Below are 15,381 nucleotides of genomic sequence, written 5' to 3'. Positions count from 1 at the left end.
CTCCCCAGCTTTACAACCACCCCTCCATCCATCCCTCCCCACCTTCCTGACCCCAAATATCTCTGTCCTCGGGCAGGAATGGACCCAGCCACCACCTCCAAGAGCAACCACTGCCTGGATGCGGCCAAGGCCTGCAACCTCAACGACAACTGCAAGCGCCTGCGCTCGGGCTACATCTCCACCTGCAGCCGGGAGCTGTCGCCCACCGAGCCCTGCAGCCGCCGCAAGTGCCACAAGGCCCTGCGCCAGTTCTTCGACCGCGTGCCCGGCGAGTTCACCTTCCGCCTGCTCTTCTGCTCCTGCAAGGACCCGGCGTGCGCCGAGCGCCGCCGCCAGACCATCGTCCCCTCCTGCTCCTACGAGGACAAGGACAAGCCCAACTGCCTGGACCTGCGCGGCGCCTGCCGGGCGGATCACCTGTGCAGGTAAAGGGCGCGCCGGGGGTCCTTGTGGCGTGGGGCAGGGGTTGGTGTCACCGCCCTGGCCATCAGTGTCAGCTCCCTGGTGTTGGTGTCACCGCCCTGGCCATCAGTGTCACCTCCCTGGCATTGGTGTCACCCCTGACCATCAGTGTCACCTCCCTGGTGTTGGTGTCACCACCCTGGCCATCAGTGTCACCACCCCAGCCATCAGTGTCACCTTCCTGGCATTGATGTCACCCCCCAGCCATCAGTGTCACCTTCCTGGCATTGATGTCACCCCCCGGCCATCAGTGTCACCTTCCTGGAATCAGTGTCACCGCCCCGGCCATCAGTGTCACCACCCCGGCATTGGTGTCACCCCCGACCATGAGTGTCACCTTCCTGGCAGTGGTGTCACCTCCCTGGCATTGGTGTCACCCAGGCATTCCGTGGTCTTCTCCCACAGTCCAAGTGTTGGTGTCACCCCCCTGGCATTGGTGCCACAACCCAGCCTTTGTGTCACCTGCCTCAGTATCAGTGTCACCCCCTGTATCAGTGCCAAAATCAGTGTCACCCTCTGGGTGTCAATGTCACCCTTGGCATCTGGTGCCACTGGGGCACTCTGGGAGCTTCTCCTGGCATGGTCCTGGCATTGGTGTCACCCCCCAGCCATCAGTGTCACCCTCCTGGCATTGGTGTCACCCCCTCGGCATTGGTGTCACCCTCCCAGCTCTGTTTTTCCCCACGTTTGGCTCAGGAAGTGGCACTGGGACAACGCCCTGGAGACATCCAAGGGACAGATTCCCAAGAAACACGATGCCCCAAAACCTTCCCCAGCTGCCGAATTCCCGCTGTCTCCCCCTGGGAAGCGCAGAGCTCCTGCTCCTCATGAACCCCGTTTGTCACGGGGCACGACCCCTCCTGTCCCCCCGGGAGCCGGATCCGCCTCCCGTCGGCCCCGGCTCCCGCCAGGAGCGGGATCTTTTCCCGTCAAGGTGATGGAGCTTCCCGGCGCTCGGCGGGGAAATAAATGCGAGCCCCGGGTCTTCCTCGGGCTGCGAGCAGAGATGTTTGAAATGTGGGAATGCGGCTTTTTATCAAAAAGTAATCCGAGGAGCCGGTGGCCATGAATAAAAGATAGCGGGAATGGCAGCTCCTCTCCATCAGCGCGCTCCGAGGCGATGCTGCCGATGGATCCGCGCTCCGAGAGGGATCACGGGGCTGGGAGAGCTGGGGGGTCTGCAGAGGCCACGAGCTTTAATTCCTGCAGGGAATGAAATCCCCACACACGGAGGGAAGGTGGGAAAGGGGGAAGGTGGCAGCTGCTGGGAGGGTTTGTTTGCTCCAAGGTGGAAATGTGGTTTTTTGGGAGAGCTGGGACAGGGGCTTTTGCTCTGGAAAATGTCCAAATCTGGGATTTATTTGTGTTGCTTTTGCTGTAGAGTTTTGCTGGAATCTCCGGGATTTTTTCCTTGGGATGGGGCATGGATGCACTCCTTGGATCTGAGTTTTCAGGGGAAAATCCCATCCCATCTGCTCCCCTCTGGCATCTCCAGCTGGTAGTGTTGGGACATGAAACCCCTGTGTCCCCTCATCCTGGGGGACGAGGCAGGGCCATGGGATTTCCCATTATCCAGGAGTTTATCCATCCCAAACTCCTGATCCTGGAGGACAAGGCAGGGCCGTGGAATTTCCCATTATCCAGGAGTTTATCCATCCCAAACTCCTGATCCTGGAGGACAAGGCAGGGCTGTGGGATTTCCCATTATCCAGGAGTTTATCCATCCCAAACTCCTCCTGATCCTGGAGGACAAGGCAGGGCCACGGAATTTCCCATTATCCAGGAGTTTATCTATCCCAAACTCCTGATCCTGGGGGACGAGGCAGGGCCATGGGATTTCCCATTATCCAGGAGTTTATCCATCCCAAACTCCTGATCCTGGAGGACAAGGCAGGGCTGTGGGATTTCCCACTATCAGGAGTTTATCCATCCCAAACTCCTGATCCTGGAGGATGAAGCAGGGCCATGGGATTTCCCATTATCCAGGAGTTTATCCATCCCAAACTCCTCCTGATCCTGAGGCACGAGGCAGGGCCGTGGGATTTCCCATTATCCAGGAGTTTATCCATCCCAAACTCCTGATCCTGGAGGATGAGTTAAGGCTGGGCTGTGCCATGCGATTTCCCACTATCCAGGAGTTTCTTGATCCCACGTCCCAGCCCAATGTTAATCCCGATATGACAGGGGCCTGGCGAGGGCTCGGGAGCCGGAGCAGATCCCAAGTGCTCCCAGAGCCGGAGGTGACAGGAGATGAAATAATTCTCCTGCCAGAGTAATTAACCTGCCAGGGTAATTAATTAACCCCCCTGGCTCGAAGCCTAATGAGGGAAAACCTTCTCTGGCGGGATAGGATTTTCCAGAGGGATTTTTCCTGCATGGAGATCGATCCAGCTCCTTTAGGACAACAATTCCACCCCCAAAAAAAAAAAAAAAAAAAAAAAAAAAAAAAAGCAGAAGAATTGGAGGAGAGGGAAGATGAATATTCCAGCATGGAAAACAGCCCTTCCAGAGCTTTTCCTGGCTCCCCGTGCTGTTTTCCAGCTGGGTGGGCTTGGACACCAGCCCTGTCCCCTCGGTCCCAAAGGAGCCACCAGCCGCTCCATCCTGCCGGGAATGGCTCTGAATGTGGAATGTTCTGGATGCAGGAGGGGTTTGACCATTCCCTGTTGTCCTTCTGAAGGCACGGAGGGTCCGGGATGTCCCTCCTTGTGTCCCCTCAAGGACTCAGATCCCGGTGAGAGGACAGGATCTTTGGAGTGCAGGATATGGTTTATCCTGGCCTGAAATCCCAGGATTTTGCTCCACATAAATCCATTCCAACGGCCTTGACCCAGCCTCATATCCCACGGGAGCTGCCCCAGGACTCCGGGAGCAGCTGAGCTGTGATTTGTGCAGCTCGGGATGCTTTCCCCAGCTTTTCCCCAGCTTTTCCCCAGCTTTTCCCCAGCTTTTCCCTGTTCGGGAAGTTTCCCCCCCAGCTTTTTTTCCCCCCCCAGCTTTTTTTCCCCCCACTTTTCCCAGCTTGGAAAGTTCCCCCCCTTTTTTCTCCCCCCTTTTTTCCCCCTCTTTCCCCCCGCCATTTTCTCCTCCCTTCCCCCCCCCCCCCCCCCTTTTTTTCCCCCCTGTTTTTTCCCCCTCAGATTTCCCCCCCCAGTTTTCCCCCTCTGTTTCCCCTCCCAGCTCCCAGGAGCCTGACAAAGTCCGGGATCTTTCGTGGCTGATTGCAAGGGACAGGTTTTAGCTCCCGGAACACAAAAACCTTTGGCAAAGCACAAACCTCAGCGAAGGGGAAAGGGAAGGGAAGGGGAGAAAAGAGCTGATTTCAGCAGCTGCACTCGCTGGATTTTTCATCTTGCATCAGCAAGTCGGGAGCACAAATAATCTGCTCTTACACGCTCCACTGGTGCCGGAGAAATTCCCAGCCTCCACTGGCTGGAGCTCCTCAGCATCCAAAGTGGGGATGTGGGGTCATTTCCCGGATTTTTATCCCAGTTTTTGCTGTGTTCAAATCCAGGCAGGTGAGGGATGCTCCCTCTTTACAGGATGTTTGTGTGAAGAGGATTTTGGCCAAGCTGGGGATGTGGGGTCATTTCCTGGATTTTTATCCCAGTTTTTGGTGTGTTTGAGCCAAGGGCTATCAGGGATGCTCCCCCTCCTGGGATATTTGTGTGTCAAGGATTTTGGCTGGGTTTGGAGCATCCGAAGTTGGGGATGTGGGGTCATTTCCCGGATTTTTATCCCAGTTTTTGCTGTGTTTAAATCCAGAGGGGTGAGGGATGCTCCCTCTTACAGGATATTTGTTTGTCAAAGATTTTGGCCAGGGTTGGAGCATCCAAAGTGGGGATGTTGGGTCATTTCCTCAATTTTTATCCCAATTTTTGCTATGTTTAAATCCAGGGGTGTCAGGGATGCTCCTCCTTTCAGGATATTTGTGTGAAGAGGATTTTGGCTGGGGTTGGAACATCCAAAGTGGGGATGTTGGGTCATTTCCTGGATTTTTATCCCAGTTTTTGCTGTGTTTAAATCCAAGGAGGGGTGATCAGGGATGCTCCCTTTTACAGGATATTTGTGTGAAGAGGATTTTGGCTGGGGTTGGAACATCCAAGGTGGGGATGTTGGGTCATTTCCTGGATTTTTATCCCAGTTTCTGTTGTGTTTAAATCCAGGGGGTGTCAGGGATGCTCCCCATCCTGGGATACTGGTTAGTCCAGGATTTTGGCCAGGATTGGGCTGGAGCTCCTCAGTATCCAAGGTGGGGATGTGGGGTCATGTCCTGGATTTTTCTAATCCAAATTTTTGCTGTGTTTAAATCCAGGGGTGTCAGGGATGCTCCCTCTCCTGGGATATTTGTTAGTCCAGGATTTTTGGGCTGGAGCTTTGGCTCGGGAAGGAGGGGACTGGCTCCAGGCTGGCCGGGAATTGATGGAACGCCAGCCCTGGGAAGGAGCCGCGGCCCCGGCGGCACAGCCTTTGTTTGGCGCAGACAGAAGCCCCGAGATGGATGTTCCCGTGATAAACAGCAGCTCAGCCCTCTCATTACTCCCTGGAATGAGAGCCTGTCTGGGAAGAAGAAGGAGCAGGGAAAAATTGCTCCAGGATTTAACGGGAGCTGGGAGAGCTTGGAGAAATCTGGGAAAATCAGTGAAAATCCCCAAATCTGGTGGATTTGGAAGCGGAGGGGCAGCACCCGGGGGGTTCCTCACATGAGGAGGAGGCTGGGGAAGAAAAGAAGGAGCAGGAGAGGAAGAAGGAGCAGGGAAAGAAAGAGGAGCAGGGAAAATTTGCTTCAGGATTTAATGGGAGCTGGGAGAGCTTGGAGAAATCTGGGAAAATCAGTGAAAATTTCCAAATCCGGTGGATTTTGAAGCAGGGGGCAGCACTGGGGGGTCTCTCACATGAGGAGGTGGCTGGGGCAGAAGAGGAGAAGAAGGACAAGGGAAAAATTGCTCCAGGATTTAATGGGAGCTGGGAGAGCTCGGGTTCTGAGGGATAGGACATGGAGGAGCCTCCAAACCTGGTTTGGGATTGGGAAATCAGTAAAAATCCCCAAATCTGGTGGATTTGGGAAGCCAAGGGACAACACTGGGAGGGGGCCCACATGTGGGGGCGGCTGGGGAAGAAGAGGAGAAGGAGCAGGGGAGGAAGATGGAACAGGGAAAAATTTCTTCTGCATTTAACGGGAGCTGGGAGAGCTTGGAGAAATCTGGGAAAATCAGTGAAAATCCCCAAATCTGGTGGATTTGGAAGCGGAGGGGCAGCACCTGGAGGGTTCCTCACATGAGGAGGAGGCTGGGGAAGAAAAGAAGGAGCGGGAGAGAAAGGAGGAGTAGGGGAGGAAGATGGAACAGGGAAAAATTGCTCCAGGATTTAATGGGAACTGGGAGAGCTCAGATTCTGAGGGATAGGATGTAGAGGAGCCTCCAAACCCGGTTTGGGATTGGGAAATCAGTGAAAATCTCCAAATCCGGTGGATTTTGAAGTGGAGGGGCAACACTGGGGGGTCCCTTACATGAGGAGGTGGCTGGGGAAGAAGAGGAGAAAAAGGACAAGGGAAAAATTGCTCCAGGATTTAACAGGAGCTGGGAAAGCTTGGAGAAATCTGGGAAAATCAGTGAAAATCCCCAAAACCGGTGGATTTGGAAGCGGAGGGGCAGCACCCGGGGGGTTCCCCCGCATGAGGAGGATGCTGAGGGAGGGCCCGGCTCCCTGCGGGCTCGCCGGGCTCTTATCACGAGAACCAGTCAATTCTCGCTGAATAATTAACTCGAGAGGCTTCCCAAGTATTGACTTAATGTGACAGCGAGTCTGTCTTGAGCCGGGCTTTGCTTGTGTAAACACAATCTCCTGTTGGGCTCAGTTAGCGGCTCAATGGGACAGAACGTCCGCAATCAAACAATTAAAACCAAGCGGTGCCTGCGCTCCGTCCTCCCCTTCCCGGGCAGCCGCGGGGCTCGAGGATCGCAAAAATCCGCCCAAAAAACCGACTTTGAGTCGCTGATCTCAGCGCCGGATCAAAACGTGGCGGCCTGAAAGGCGCGTGGAGAAGGGAATTGTTAATTAGTACCTCCCCACTCGGAGGTACTGCACTAATTATTGTCCCCCTTGCTGGGTCTCCTCTGCTTTGGGAATTTCTCCCGTGGTTTGTTGTGGGTTTCGGTTTCTCCTTGCCGTGCCCAGAGCCCTCAGCAAGGAATTCCAGAGGTTGGGAAAGTCCTCCAGGATCAGAGTCCAACCTTTGGTCCCCACCTTGTCCCAAGCCCAAAGCTCTGAGTGGCACCTCCAGGCCATCCTTGAGCATCACCAGGGGTTCCTTGGGCATCACCAGGGGATCCTTGGACACTTCCAGGCCATCCCTGGACACCTTCAAGGGTTCCCTGGGCATCTCCAGGGGTTCCTTGGACACCTCCAGGCCATCCCTGGATGCCTCCAGGCCATCCTTGGACACCTCTAGGGGTTCCCTGGATATCTCCAAGGGTTTCTTTGGCACCTTGAGGGGTCCCTGGACACCTCTTGGCATTCCCTGGACACCTCCAGAGGTTCATTTGGCACCTCCAGGACATCTGTGGACATCTCCAGGGGTTCCTTGGGCTCCTCCAGGCCATCCTTGGACACCTCCAGGCGTTCCCTGTGCACCTCCAGGCATTCCCTGGTCACTTCCAGGGGTTCCAGGAGTTCCTGGGCACCGCCAGGGGTTCCTTTGGCACCTCCTGGTCATCCCTGGACACCTCCAGGGATTCCTTTGACACCTCCAGGGGTTCCTTGGGCACCTCCAGGGGTTCCTTGGGCACCTCCTGGTCATCCCTGGGCATCTCCAGGGGTTCCCTGAACACCTCCAGTGACAGCAACTCCAAACCCACCACGGGCAGCCCCTTCCCAAGCCTGACCCCCTTTCCATGAGGAAATTCCTCTGGAATGGAGGCCCAGAGCCTCAGAAGGACGACAGAAAATTCCCTTTTCCCCCTCCAACCTCCCGCAGCTCAGCCCAGAGCAGGTGACTCCTCTCCCCAGACAACTTCTCCCGGATAAAACAAATCCAACCACTGATCTTCTTCCCCTCCCCTGTGAACTCCTCGCTCGATTTGGCAGCGGGTCATCCGCAAAAGCCGACTTTTATTCCAGCTTCCCTCTTTGCTCCAGCTGCTCCCGCTCCCTGGGACTCTTTGAATTTACCTGGGAGCGTTTGAGGGGAATTTTTTTAAGTCTCAGCATCTCCCAGCTTCAAAAGAATCCCTCTCCAGCAGGACGGGAATGTTGGGAGGGCGATGCCCAGCGGGATTTTCGTGTCTCGCCGAGTTTTTTCCGTGTTGTCGCAGCTTCCTGAACATCCCCAGCTGGGCAGGAGAGGGGGAGTGGATTTTTCCCAGCTTTTTTTTTTTTTTTTTTTTTTAATTCCCTCGGTCTCCATAAATTGCCCGTCGGAAAAAAAAATCCACCTCTGGAGCAATCCCGGTGTCTTTTCCATGAAATATTCGGGAGCGGGATGCTGTTGGATTGGATGTGTGCTGAGTTATCACCGCGGCTCGGGGGGATGGAAGTAATTAACACTCAATTAAGCGCTTCAAAAAAATCACAAAAAAAACCCCAAACCCATCCCAAAATCTCCGTGTCTGGTGAATTTTAATGTCAGAGCCAGTGGAGGTTTTGGCGGTGCTGAATTCCTGCAGAAAATTAGGGAATGGGAGAGGAGCTGGAGGCAGGTGGGGCCTGTAGGGATGCTTGAAGTCTCCTAAATTTGGGATTTATGCACCTGGGATAAAAGCACAGGTACAAAATGTCCCTTAAATTTGGGATTTATGCACCTGGGATAATTGTACAGGTACCAAAAATCCTCTAAATTTGGGATTTATGCACCTGGGGTAATTGTACAGGTACCAAAAATCCCCTAAATTTGGGATTTATGCACCTGGGATAAAGGCACAGGTACAAAATGTCCCCTAAATTTGGGATTTATGCACCTGGGATAAAGGCATAGGTACAAAATGTCCCCTAAATTTGGGATTTATGCACCTGGGAAAAGGTACAGGTACCATAAAATCCCCTAAATTTGGGATATCAGCACCAGGTGTATGCCTAGGAATGCACAAAGTCCCTTAAATTCGGGATTTAAGCACTTGGGATAAATGTACAGGTGCACAGAACCCCCTAAATTTGAGATTTATGCACGGGGAATACAGTTATGGAAATAAAATCCCTCTTAAATCCAGGATATTTAAGGGGATCCGGGGATCCAGGTCCTTGGGAAGTGCCTGGATTTGGGAGCAGAGCCTGTTCCACCCTGGGGTCCTTGGGCTGCCTTTCCTGGGACTTTTCCTGCAGGAATCCAAGAGGAGCAGTTTGGAAGCACCTCCAGAACTGGGAACGCAGCCCTCGCAGCAGGTTAGGGATGGCAGATCTGAGTGTACATCCAGAATTAATTCTTTCAATCCCTTTTCTTCCACTCCTTTGGGTGTGTTTTTTTTTTGTTGGTTTTTTTTTGTTTTGTTTTGTTGTTTTTTTTTTGTGGGGGGGAGGCAAGTCTTAGGAAAATCCTCCTCCATCCCTCATCCAGAGCCAGCCCAGCTCTTCCCAACTTTTCCAAGCCATCCCCGCCTGCCTCCTCCAGCTGCCAGCAGCAATTTGGCACCGATTCCTCCTTGTTCCCACTAAGATGGACTTGGCTCCTTCTCCTTTCCCTTTTTTTCATTCCTTTGGAGCCCTTGAAAGCTGAAACCCGCCGGGCCGAGGCCAAGCCTTTATTCCTGGCAGCAAATCCCACCCAGCAGCTTCCAAAGGCGCCGTGTCCAACGGGAAGAGTGACAACCGCCTTGGACATTCCTGAAGGATTTCCCAGCTGCGTCCTCACAGATTATGAAAGGAAAAACATTTGCCTCAGAGGATGCTCTGGGCCTGGAGGTGTCCAAGGATGGCCTGGAGGTGTCCAAGGAACCCCTGGAGGTGTCCAAGGAACCCCTGGAGATGCCCAGGGAAGCCTTGAAGGTGTCCAGAGATGGTCTGGATGTCCAAGGAGCCCCTGGAGATGTCCAAGGATGGCCTGGAGGTGTCCAGAGATGACTTGGAGGTGTCCAAGGTACCCCTGGAGGTGCCAAAGGAACCCTTGAAGGAGTCCAAGGAGCCCCTGGAGGTGCCCCAGGGATGGCCTGGAGGTGTCCGAGGAACTCTTGAAGGTTCCAGGGAACCCCTGGAGGTGCCAAAGGGAACCCTTGAAGGTGTCCAGAGATGGCCTGGAGGTGCCAAAGGAACCCTTGAACGTTCCAAGGAACCCCTGGAGGCATCCAGGAATGGCCTGGAGGTGTCCAAGGAACCCCTGGAGGTGACAAGAGATGGCCTGGATGTGCCCATGGAACCCCTGGAGGTGTCCGAGGAACCCCTGGATGTGCCCAAGGAACCCCTGGAGGTGACAAGAGATGGCCTGGATGTGCCCAGGGAACCCCTGGAAGTGCCCAGAGAACCCCTGGAGGTGTCCAAGGAACCCCTGGAGGTGCCACTCAGAGCTCTGGGCTGGGGACAAGGTGGGGACCAAAGGTTGGACTCTGATCCTGGAGGACTTTCCCAACCTCTGGAATTCCTTGCTGAGGGCTCTGGGCACGGCAGGAGAAACCGAAACCCACAGCAAACCACGGGAGCAGCGGTGCCAAATTTTCTTGGCGCTTGGCGCTAGACTCACCGCACTTCCTGCAGGGAATTGCCGTCCCTTCGCCTCGGATTTGGGAAGAGAAGGAAACACTGTCGGAAAGTTTTATTCCTCTCCTGCGGAGAAGCTGGGGAAGTTTTTGGATTTCTGCCATTCCCACCCTGGAGCTGAGGTTTGGCTGCAGGGAGGGTGGAGCATTTCCCCCCCCAAAAAAATAAAATCCTGGAAAATCTTTTCTGGGCTTTGTGCAAGGAAAATTCCTTTCAAGGAGTTGAGGCTCTGCCTTGGGAATGGGAGTGGGATGCAGACTCTCTGCTCCGAGGGGAGTTTGCCATGGGCTGAGTCACAAGGAAGGAAAATAAACATGGAAATAAACATGGAAACAATGCTCCCAGTGGGGGAGTTTTATTTCCAGGAAGAAGGAGAGGGAGAAAGTTTCCTGTTGCCTCAGGCACCACGGCAGAGCTGCAGAATCCTGGTTTTCCTTGGAATTCCTGCTTCATCCCGAGCTCTTCCTCCTTCCCCATCCTCCCATCCCCATCACGGAGCAGGCCCTCAAACCCACCCCAATTCCATCCCTTCCCAAGGAGATTCCAGTTGTGGTTTTGCTGTTCATTGGAATCTGAGGCGTGGATGAGCACGGCCATTCCCGGGATCCCATCTCGGCCGTTCCCGGGATCTTGTCTCCTCTTGGAAGCACTTGGATAACCCAGCTGGAGAGCCTGGCTTGCCCTGGAATTTAACAGCCTGTGTGGGGATGTTGGGAATGGGGCACTTTTATTCAGTTTAAAAATTCCTGCTGGCCGCGGAGTCGCTCTGGGATGGAACCGGCACTGAAATCCTGTTGTTTTCCCACTTTCCCCCCTCTGCAGATCCCGGCTGGCTGATTTCCACACCAACTGCCAGGCCACCTTCCAGTCCCTGACCAACTGTCCTGGGGACAACTTCCAGGCATGCCTGGGCTCCTACGCCGGGCTCATCGGTGAGTGCCGGGAGTCGGGATCGGGAATGGCTTTTCCCACTGGGATTTCATCCCCTTTCCCTCCTCCTCGCCAGGCTTTGACATCACCCCCAACTACGTGGATGCAAGCACCACCAGCATCACCATCTCACCCTGGTGCTCCTGCAAAGGCAGTGGGAATATGGAGGAGGAGTGTGAGAAATTCCTGCGGGATTTCACGGAAAATCCCTGTCTCCGTAAGGCGCTGCCCCACCCCACCCCTTTGACCTTGTTTTATCATTCCCATCCTTCCTAAATCTTTCCCGCTGCCAGGAAACGCCATCCAAGCTTTTGGGAACGGCACCGATGTGAACCTGGCTCCCAAAAATCCCAATCCCGCTGTGACGGTGCTTCCGAAGGTGGAGAAGAGCCCGGTGCTGCCGGATGATGTCAACGACAGCAACACCGTCTACGACACGAGCGTCATCAGCACCTGCACCTCCCTCCAGGTGCGGCCCCGCCCAACCCCTGCCGCAAACTGGGAGCACTGGTGGGGGTGTGGGACATCGGCTGCATCCCGTGGGATGGGAAAATGTCCTGCTCGGACTCATCGGGGTGCTGGAAGGATCCGGGCATTGTCTGGGGTCTGGAGTGGGGAGGGAAATGGGATTCCCCGCCCATCTTCCCCTTCACCTGCCAAGGTGACTCCCTGAGCCTGGTTTCTCCTCATTTGGGAGCTGGAATTCCATGGTTTTTTGGGAAATCTGGCAAATCCATGTTGTCCTGCTGAGCATGGGGCTTGGGTGTCAGTGTTTTGTTCCATGGATGGAAAAGGAATAGGAGGGGAATGGCCAGGGATGTTCCATGAGTGCAGGGAAATGGGAAATGGCCGGGAATGTTCCAGGAATGAACTGAAATGGGACAGGGAAATGGCCAGGGTTGTCCAGGAATTCAGGGAAATGGGATTGGGGAATGGCCAGTGATGTTCCATGACTGCAGGGAAATGGGACTGGGGAATGGTCGGGAATGTTCCAGGAATGGAAGGGAAAGGGGACTGGGGAATGGCTGGGGATGTCCCAGGAATGCAGAGGAGTGGGATGGGGACTGGTGGGGTGTCCCAGGATTCCAGGCAGGATTCCAGGCATGGTCACAGTGGCAGTGGGTCAGGATCCATGGAAGCCCCTGAGCTCCCATTGGATGAGCCGTTCACAAATCTCCCTGTGCTCCATCACCTGCTCCGAGCTGATTCCCACAGGGAAATTCAGGACCCCAAACCAGCTCCAGGGTCACATTCTTCCCCTAACCATTCCCAATTTCTCCTGCCAGGATCAAGGCCTGAAGCCCAACAAATCCAAGGAGCAGAGCTTGTGCTACTCCCAGGTACTTGGGGGATCCTGGGGCTGGGAATTCTTTCCCAAAGCAAACAGCTTGGGAACGGATCCCGGAGGTCTTTCCCAACTTTTGGGGTGCTTTTCCCTAAAATCCCCCTCCCATCCCTCCTCCCCAGGCCCAGCTGACCACGGATGTGATGCCGGACCAGAAGACTTTCATGGATCCCAAGGCGGGAAGCAGCCGGCAGCGGGAGAGCCGGATCCTACTCCTCATTCCCATCCTGATCCCGGCGCTGGGGCTATAGAGGGGCGGGAAGGAGCGGCCGGTGGGACGGGGACGCTCGGACCAGTGCCACCAGTGCCACCAGTGCCCACCAGTGCCCACCGCTGCCGCGCTTGTGCTGGAGACTGGAACGCTCCCAAATCCCGGGAAAGCTGAGCTCCGGAGAGGCAGGAGGAGCCTTCACCACACTGGGAAACTTTGGTGGTTTTCTTCCTACTTTTCATTTTTCCCAGTTTTTTTGGGGTGGTTTTTTTTTTTTTTTTTTTTGGTCTTTTCTGGGTTGGTTTTTCCAGAGCGGCTCCTGGGAAAACTCCCTGGAATGGGCCTGGAATGGGGGTCTGGAGCTGCCAGTGGTGCCGGGGAGGGAAAAAAACCTGGAGAAAAGCTTTGGGAAAGGTGAATTTCAGGATTCTTTGCACTGGGGTGGCCACTGGGACAACGAGGATTCCGCATGGGAACATCCCGGAGGACGAAGGCGCCATCGGGAGCCGCCTGGAGGGGACTCCTGCAGCTCTTCCCATTGTTTTTTGGGGGATTTTGGTTGGGATTTTTCCTCGGAGAGTTTCCGAATGGAAGAGAAAAGAAACTGGCGTGAAACGTGTGAGGTTGTGCTGATGTTTTCAATCATTCCATGGGAAGAGATTCCATTTTCCTGTTTTTTTTTTTGGAATTTGGGTTGGGAGTGGATTTTGACCCATGCAGGGTTGGAATTCCCTATTTTCCCTCTCCGCTTTATTTCCCATATACATATAACATATGGATATTCCCATATACATAACCCTACCCATCCTGTGGCTTTTTAATTCCCATTTTCCCCTCTATTTTCACTCTTTTTTTTTTTTTTTTTTTTTTAATTCCTCTGATTCCCACAACAACTTCCAAATGTATTCTTGGAAAATTTATTTTTTTTAACAATGTCTATAATGGAAAAAAAGAAAAACCAAAATAAACCAAGGAGAACAAACCAAGGAATGAAACAGCCCTAAAATCCAAGACTCCATAAAAATCCTCATATCTGGTGGGGGGGAAAGACGGGAACCCTTTGGTTGCTGGAATGCTAAGATTTGGGTTGAAATTCAACAATTCCAGCCTTTTTTTTCCTGCAGGAGACAGCAAACAGGAAAACATTCCCAAAGAGCTGCCACATTCCCATTTTTGGTGGTATTTTGGGAATTTTTCTGTGCAAGAATTTCAGGTTTCAAATTCCAGCCTCTCCCTTAGGCTGGAATTGGGGTTTGGGAATTTTGTCTCCCAAGACAACCTGGCAGCGCTGGGAATGTTGGGATTTGGGGCATAGGAGGAATGAGGGGCTGGAATTTTTTATTTATTTGAGATTTTTATTTATTTTTGGAGTTTTGGGAGCAGAAATGTCAATTCCCATCCAGCTGTGCCTGTGGAAAAAGGGATTTGGAGAATCTTGGGAGCCTGGGGATGGTAAAACTGTGGAATCACAGAATTCCCGACTGGGATGGAGCTTAAAATCATCTCATTCCAGCCTCTGCCATGGACTGGAACAATTCCCATTATCCCAGCTTGCTCCAAGCAGGCCTTGGACATTCCAGGGATGTGGAAAATGGGATGGAAGGATCCCAGTGCTGTTTGCTGGGAGCAGGAGCTGGCTGAGAGGGGAGGGAGGGATGAACATTCCCTTTTCCAGCATGGAAAATCCGATGGGGGATGTGGGAGCTGGCACCAGGAACATAAACAAACCTCGTCTCTCCTGGAATTCCTGCGGCAACTCCAGGCTGCTTTTTCCTGGGAAGGGGCAGCTCTGAGCCGGAGCCAGGTGTGGGGCAGCCAGAAAAAGGGATTTGGGAGCTCCACCGCAAAATTTGGGATCCCTCCTGCGGGTGATTCCCAAATCTGGGTGTTCCCAGTTTGGGCTGGGAGCCCTGAGCACTGCTGGGTTTCCTTGGCAAAGAGACTGGAAAATCCAGCATGGATTTCTTCCTGGTACTGGGAAAGGTGGGAGTGCTCCGGGATTTTCCAGGAGTAGGAACTGCTTGGAAAGGCCAGGGAAGCATCTCCATCCAGCACCACTGGGTATTCCCGGCATTCCCTGCTCGGGAGTTGTGATCCATGGAGGTCCTGGGGTTACTGGGAAGTACTAGGAATGGGTTTTGCTCCAGGATTCCCTGCAGGAATGGTGATTCCAGCACTGGGAGCAGGATCTTTCTCCAAGAATTCCTGCAGGAATTCCAGCACTGGAAGAGGGATTTGCTCCAGGATTCCCTCCAGGAATGGTGATCCCAGTATTCCATCTGGGAATGGCAATTCCAGCACTGGGAACAGGATCTTGCTCAAATATTCCCTCCAGGAATGGCAATTCCAGCACTGGAAGTAGGTTTTGCTCCAGGATTCCCTCCGGGAATGTTGATTCCAGTGCTGGGAGCAGGATCTTTCTCCAAGAATTCCTGCAGGAATTCCAGCACTGGAATGGGGATTTGCTCCAGGATTCCTTCCAGGAATGGTGACTCCAGGGTTCCCTCTGGGAATGGTGGTTCCAGCACTGGAAAAGTGTTTTGCTCAAATGTTCCCTCTGGGAATGGCAATTCCAGCATTCCCTCCAGGAATGGTGATTCCAGCACTGGGAGCAGGGTCTTGCTCCAAGAATTCCTGCAGGAATTCCAGCATTGGGAATGGGGTCTTGAGCCAATATTCTTTCTGGGAAGGGCAATTCCAGCACTGGGAATGGGTTTTGCTCAAATATTCCCCCTGGGAATGGCAATTCCAA

The 15,381-nt window shown here is 53.7% G+C and overlaps 1 protein-coding gene across 1 annotated transcript in view; it reads left to right on the top strand.

Moving 5' to 3' along the window:
• The window catches only part of GFRA2 (GDNF family receptor alpha 2), a 30,247-nt gene extending 16,623 nt beyond the window's left edge, over positions 1-13,624 (top strand). Inside the window, exons 4-9 of the mRNA XM_068174346.1 lie at positions 77-425; positions 10,966-11,075; positions 11,150-11,290; positions 11,367-11,542; positions 12,360-12,413; positions 12,541-13,624. Of these exons, the coding sequence (XP_068030447.1) occupies positions 77-425; positions 10,966-11,075; positions 11,150-11,290; positions 11,367-11,542; positions 12,360-12,413; positions 12,541-12,669 (959 nt within the window). The 3' untranslated portion in view covers positions 12,670-13,624. The remainder of the gene's footprint in view (positions 1-76; positions 426-10,965; positions 11,076-11,149; positions 11,291-11,366; positions 11,543-12,359; positions 12,414-12,540) is intronic.
• Positions 13,625-15,381: the final 1,757 nt, after the last annotated feature.

Source organism: Anomalospiza imberbis, chromosome 28 (genome assembly GCF_031753505.1).
Source record: "Anomalospiza imberbis isolate Cuckoo-Finch-1a 21T00152 chromosome 28, ASM3175350v1, whole genome shotgun sequence".
NCBI classification, from domain to species: Eukaryota; Metazoa; Chordata; class Aves; order Passeriformes; family Viduidae; genus Anomalospiza; species Anomalospiza imberbis.
Note: the sequence above shows the minus strand (reverse complement) of the source record. Positions and strands in the feature narration are given on the sequence as shown.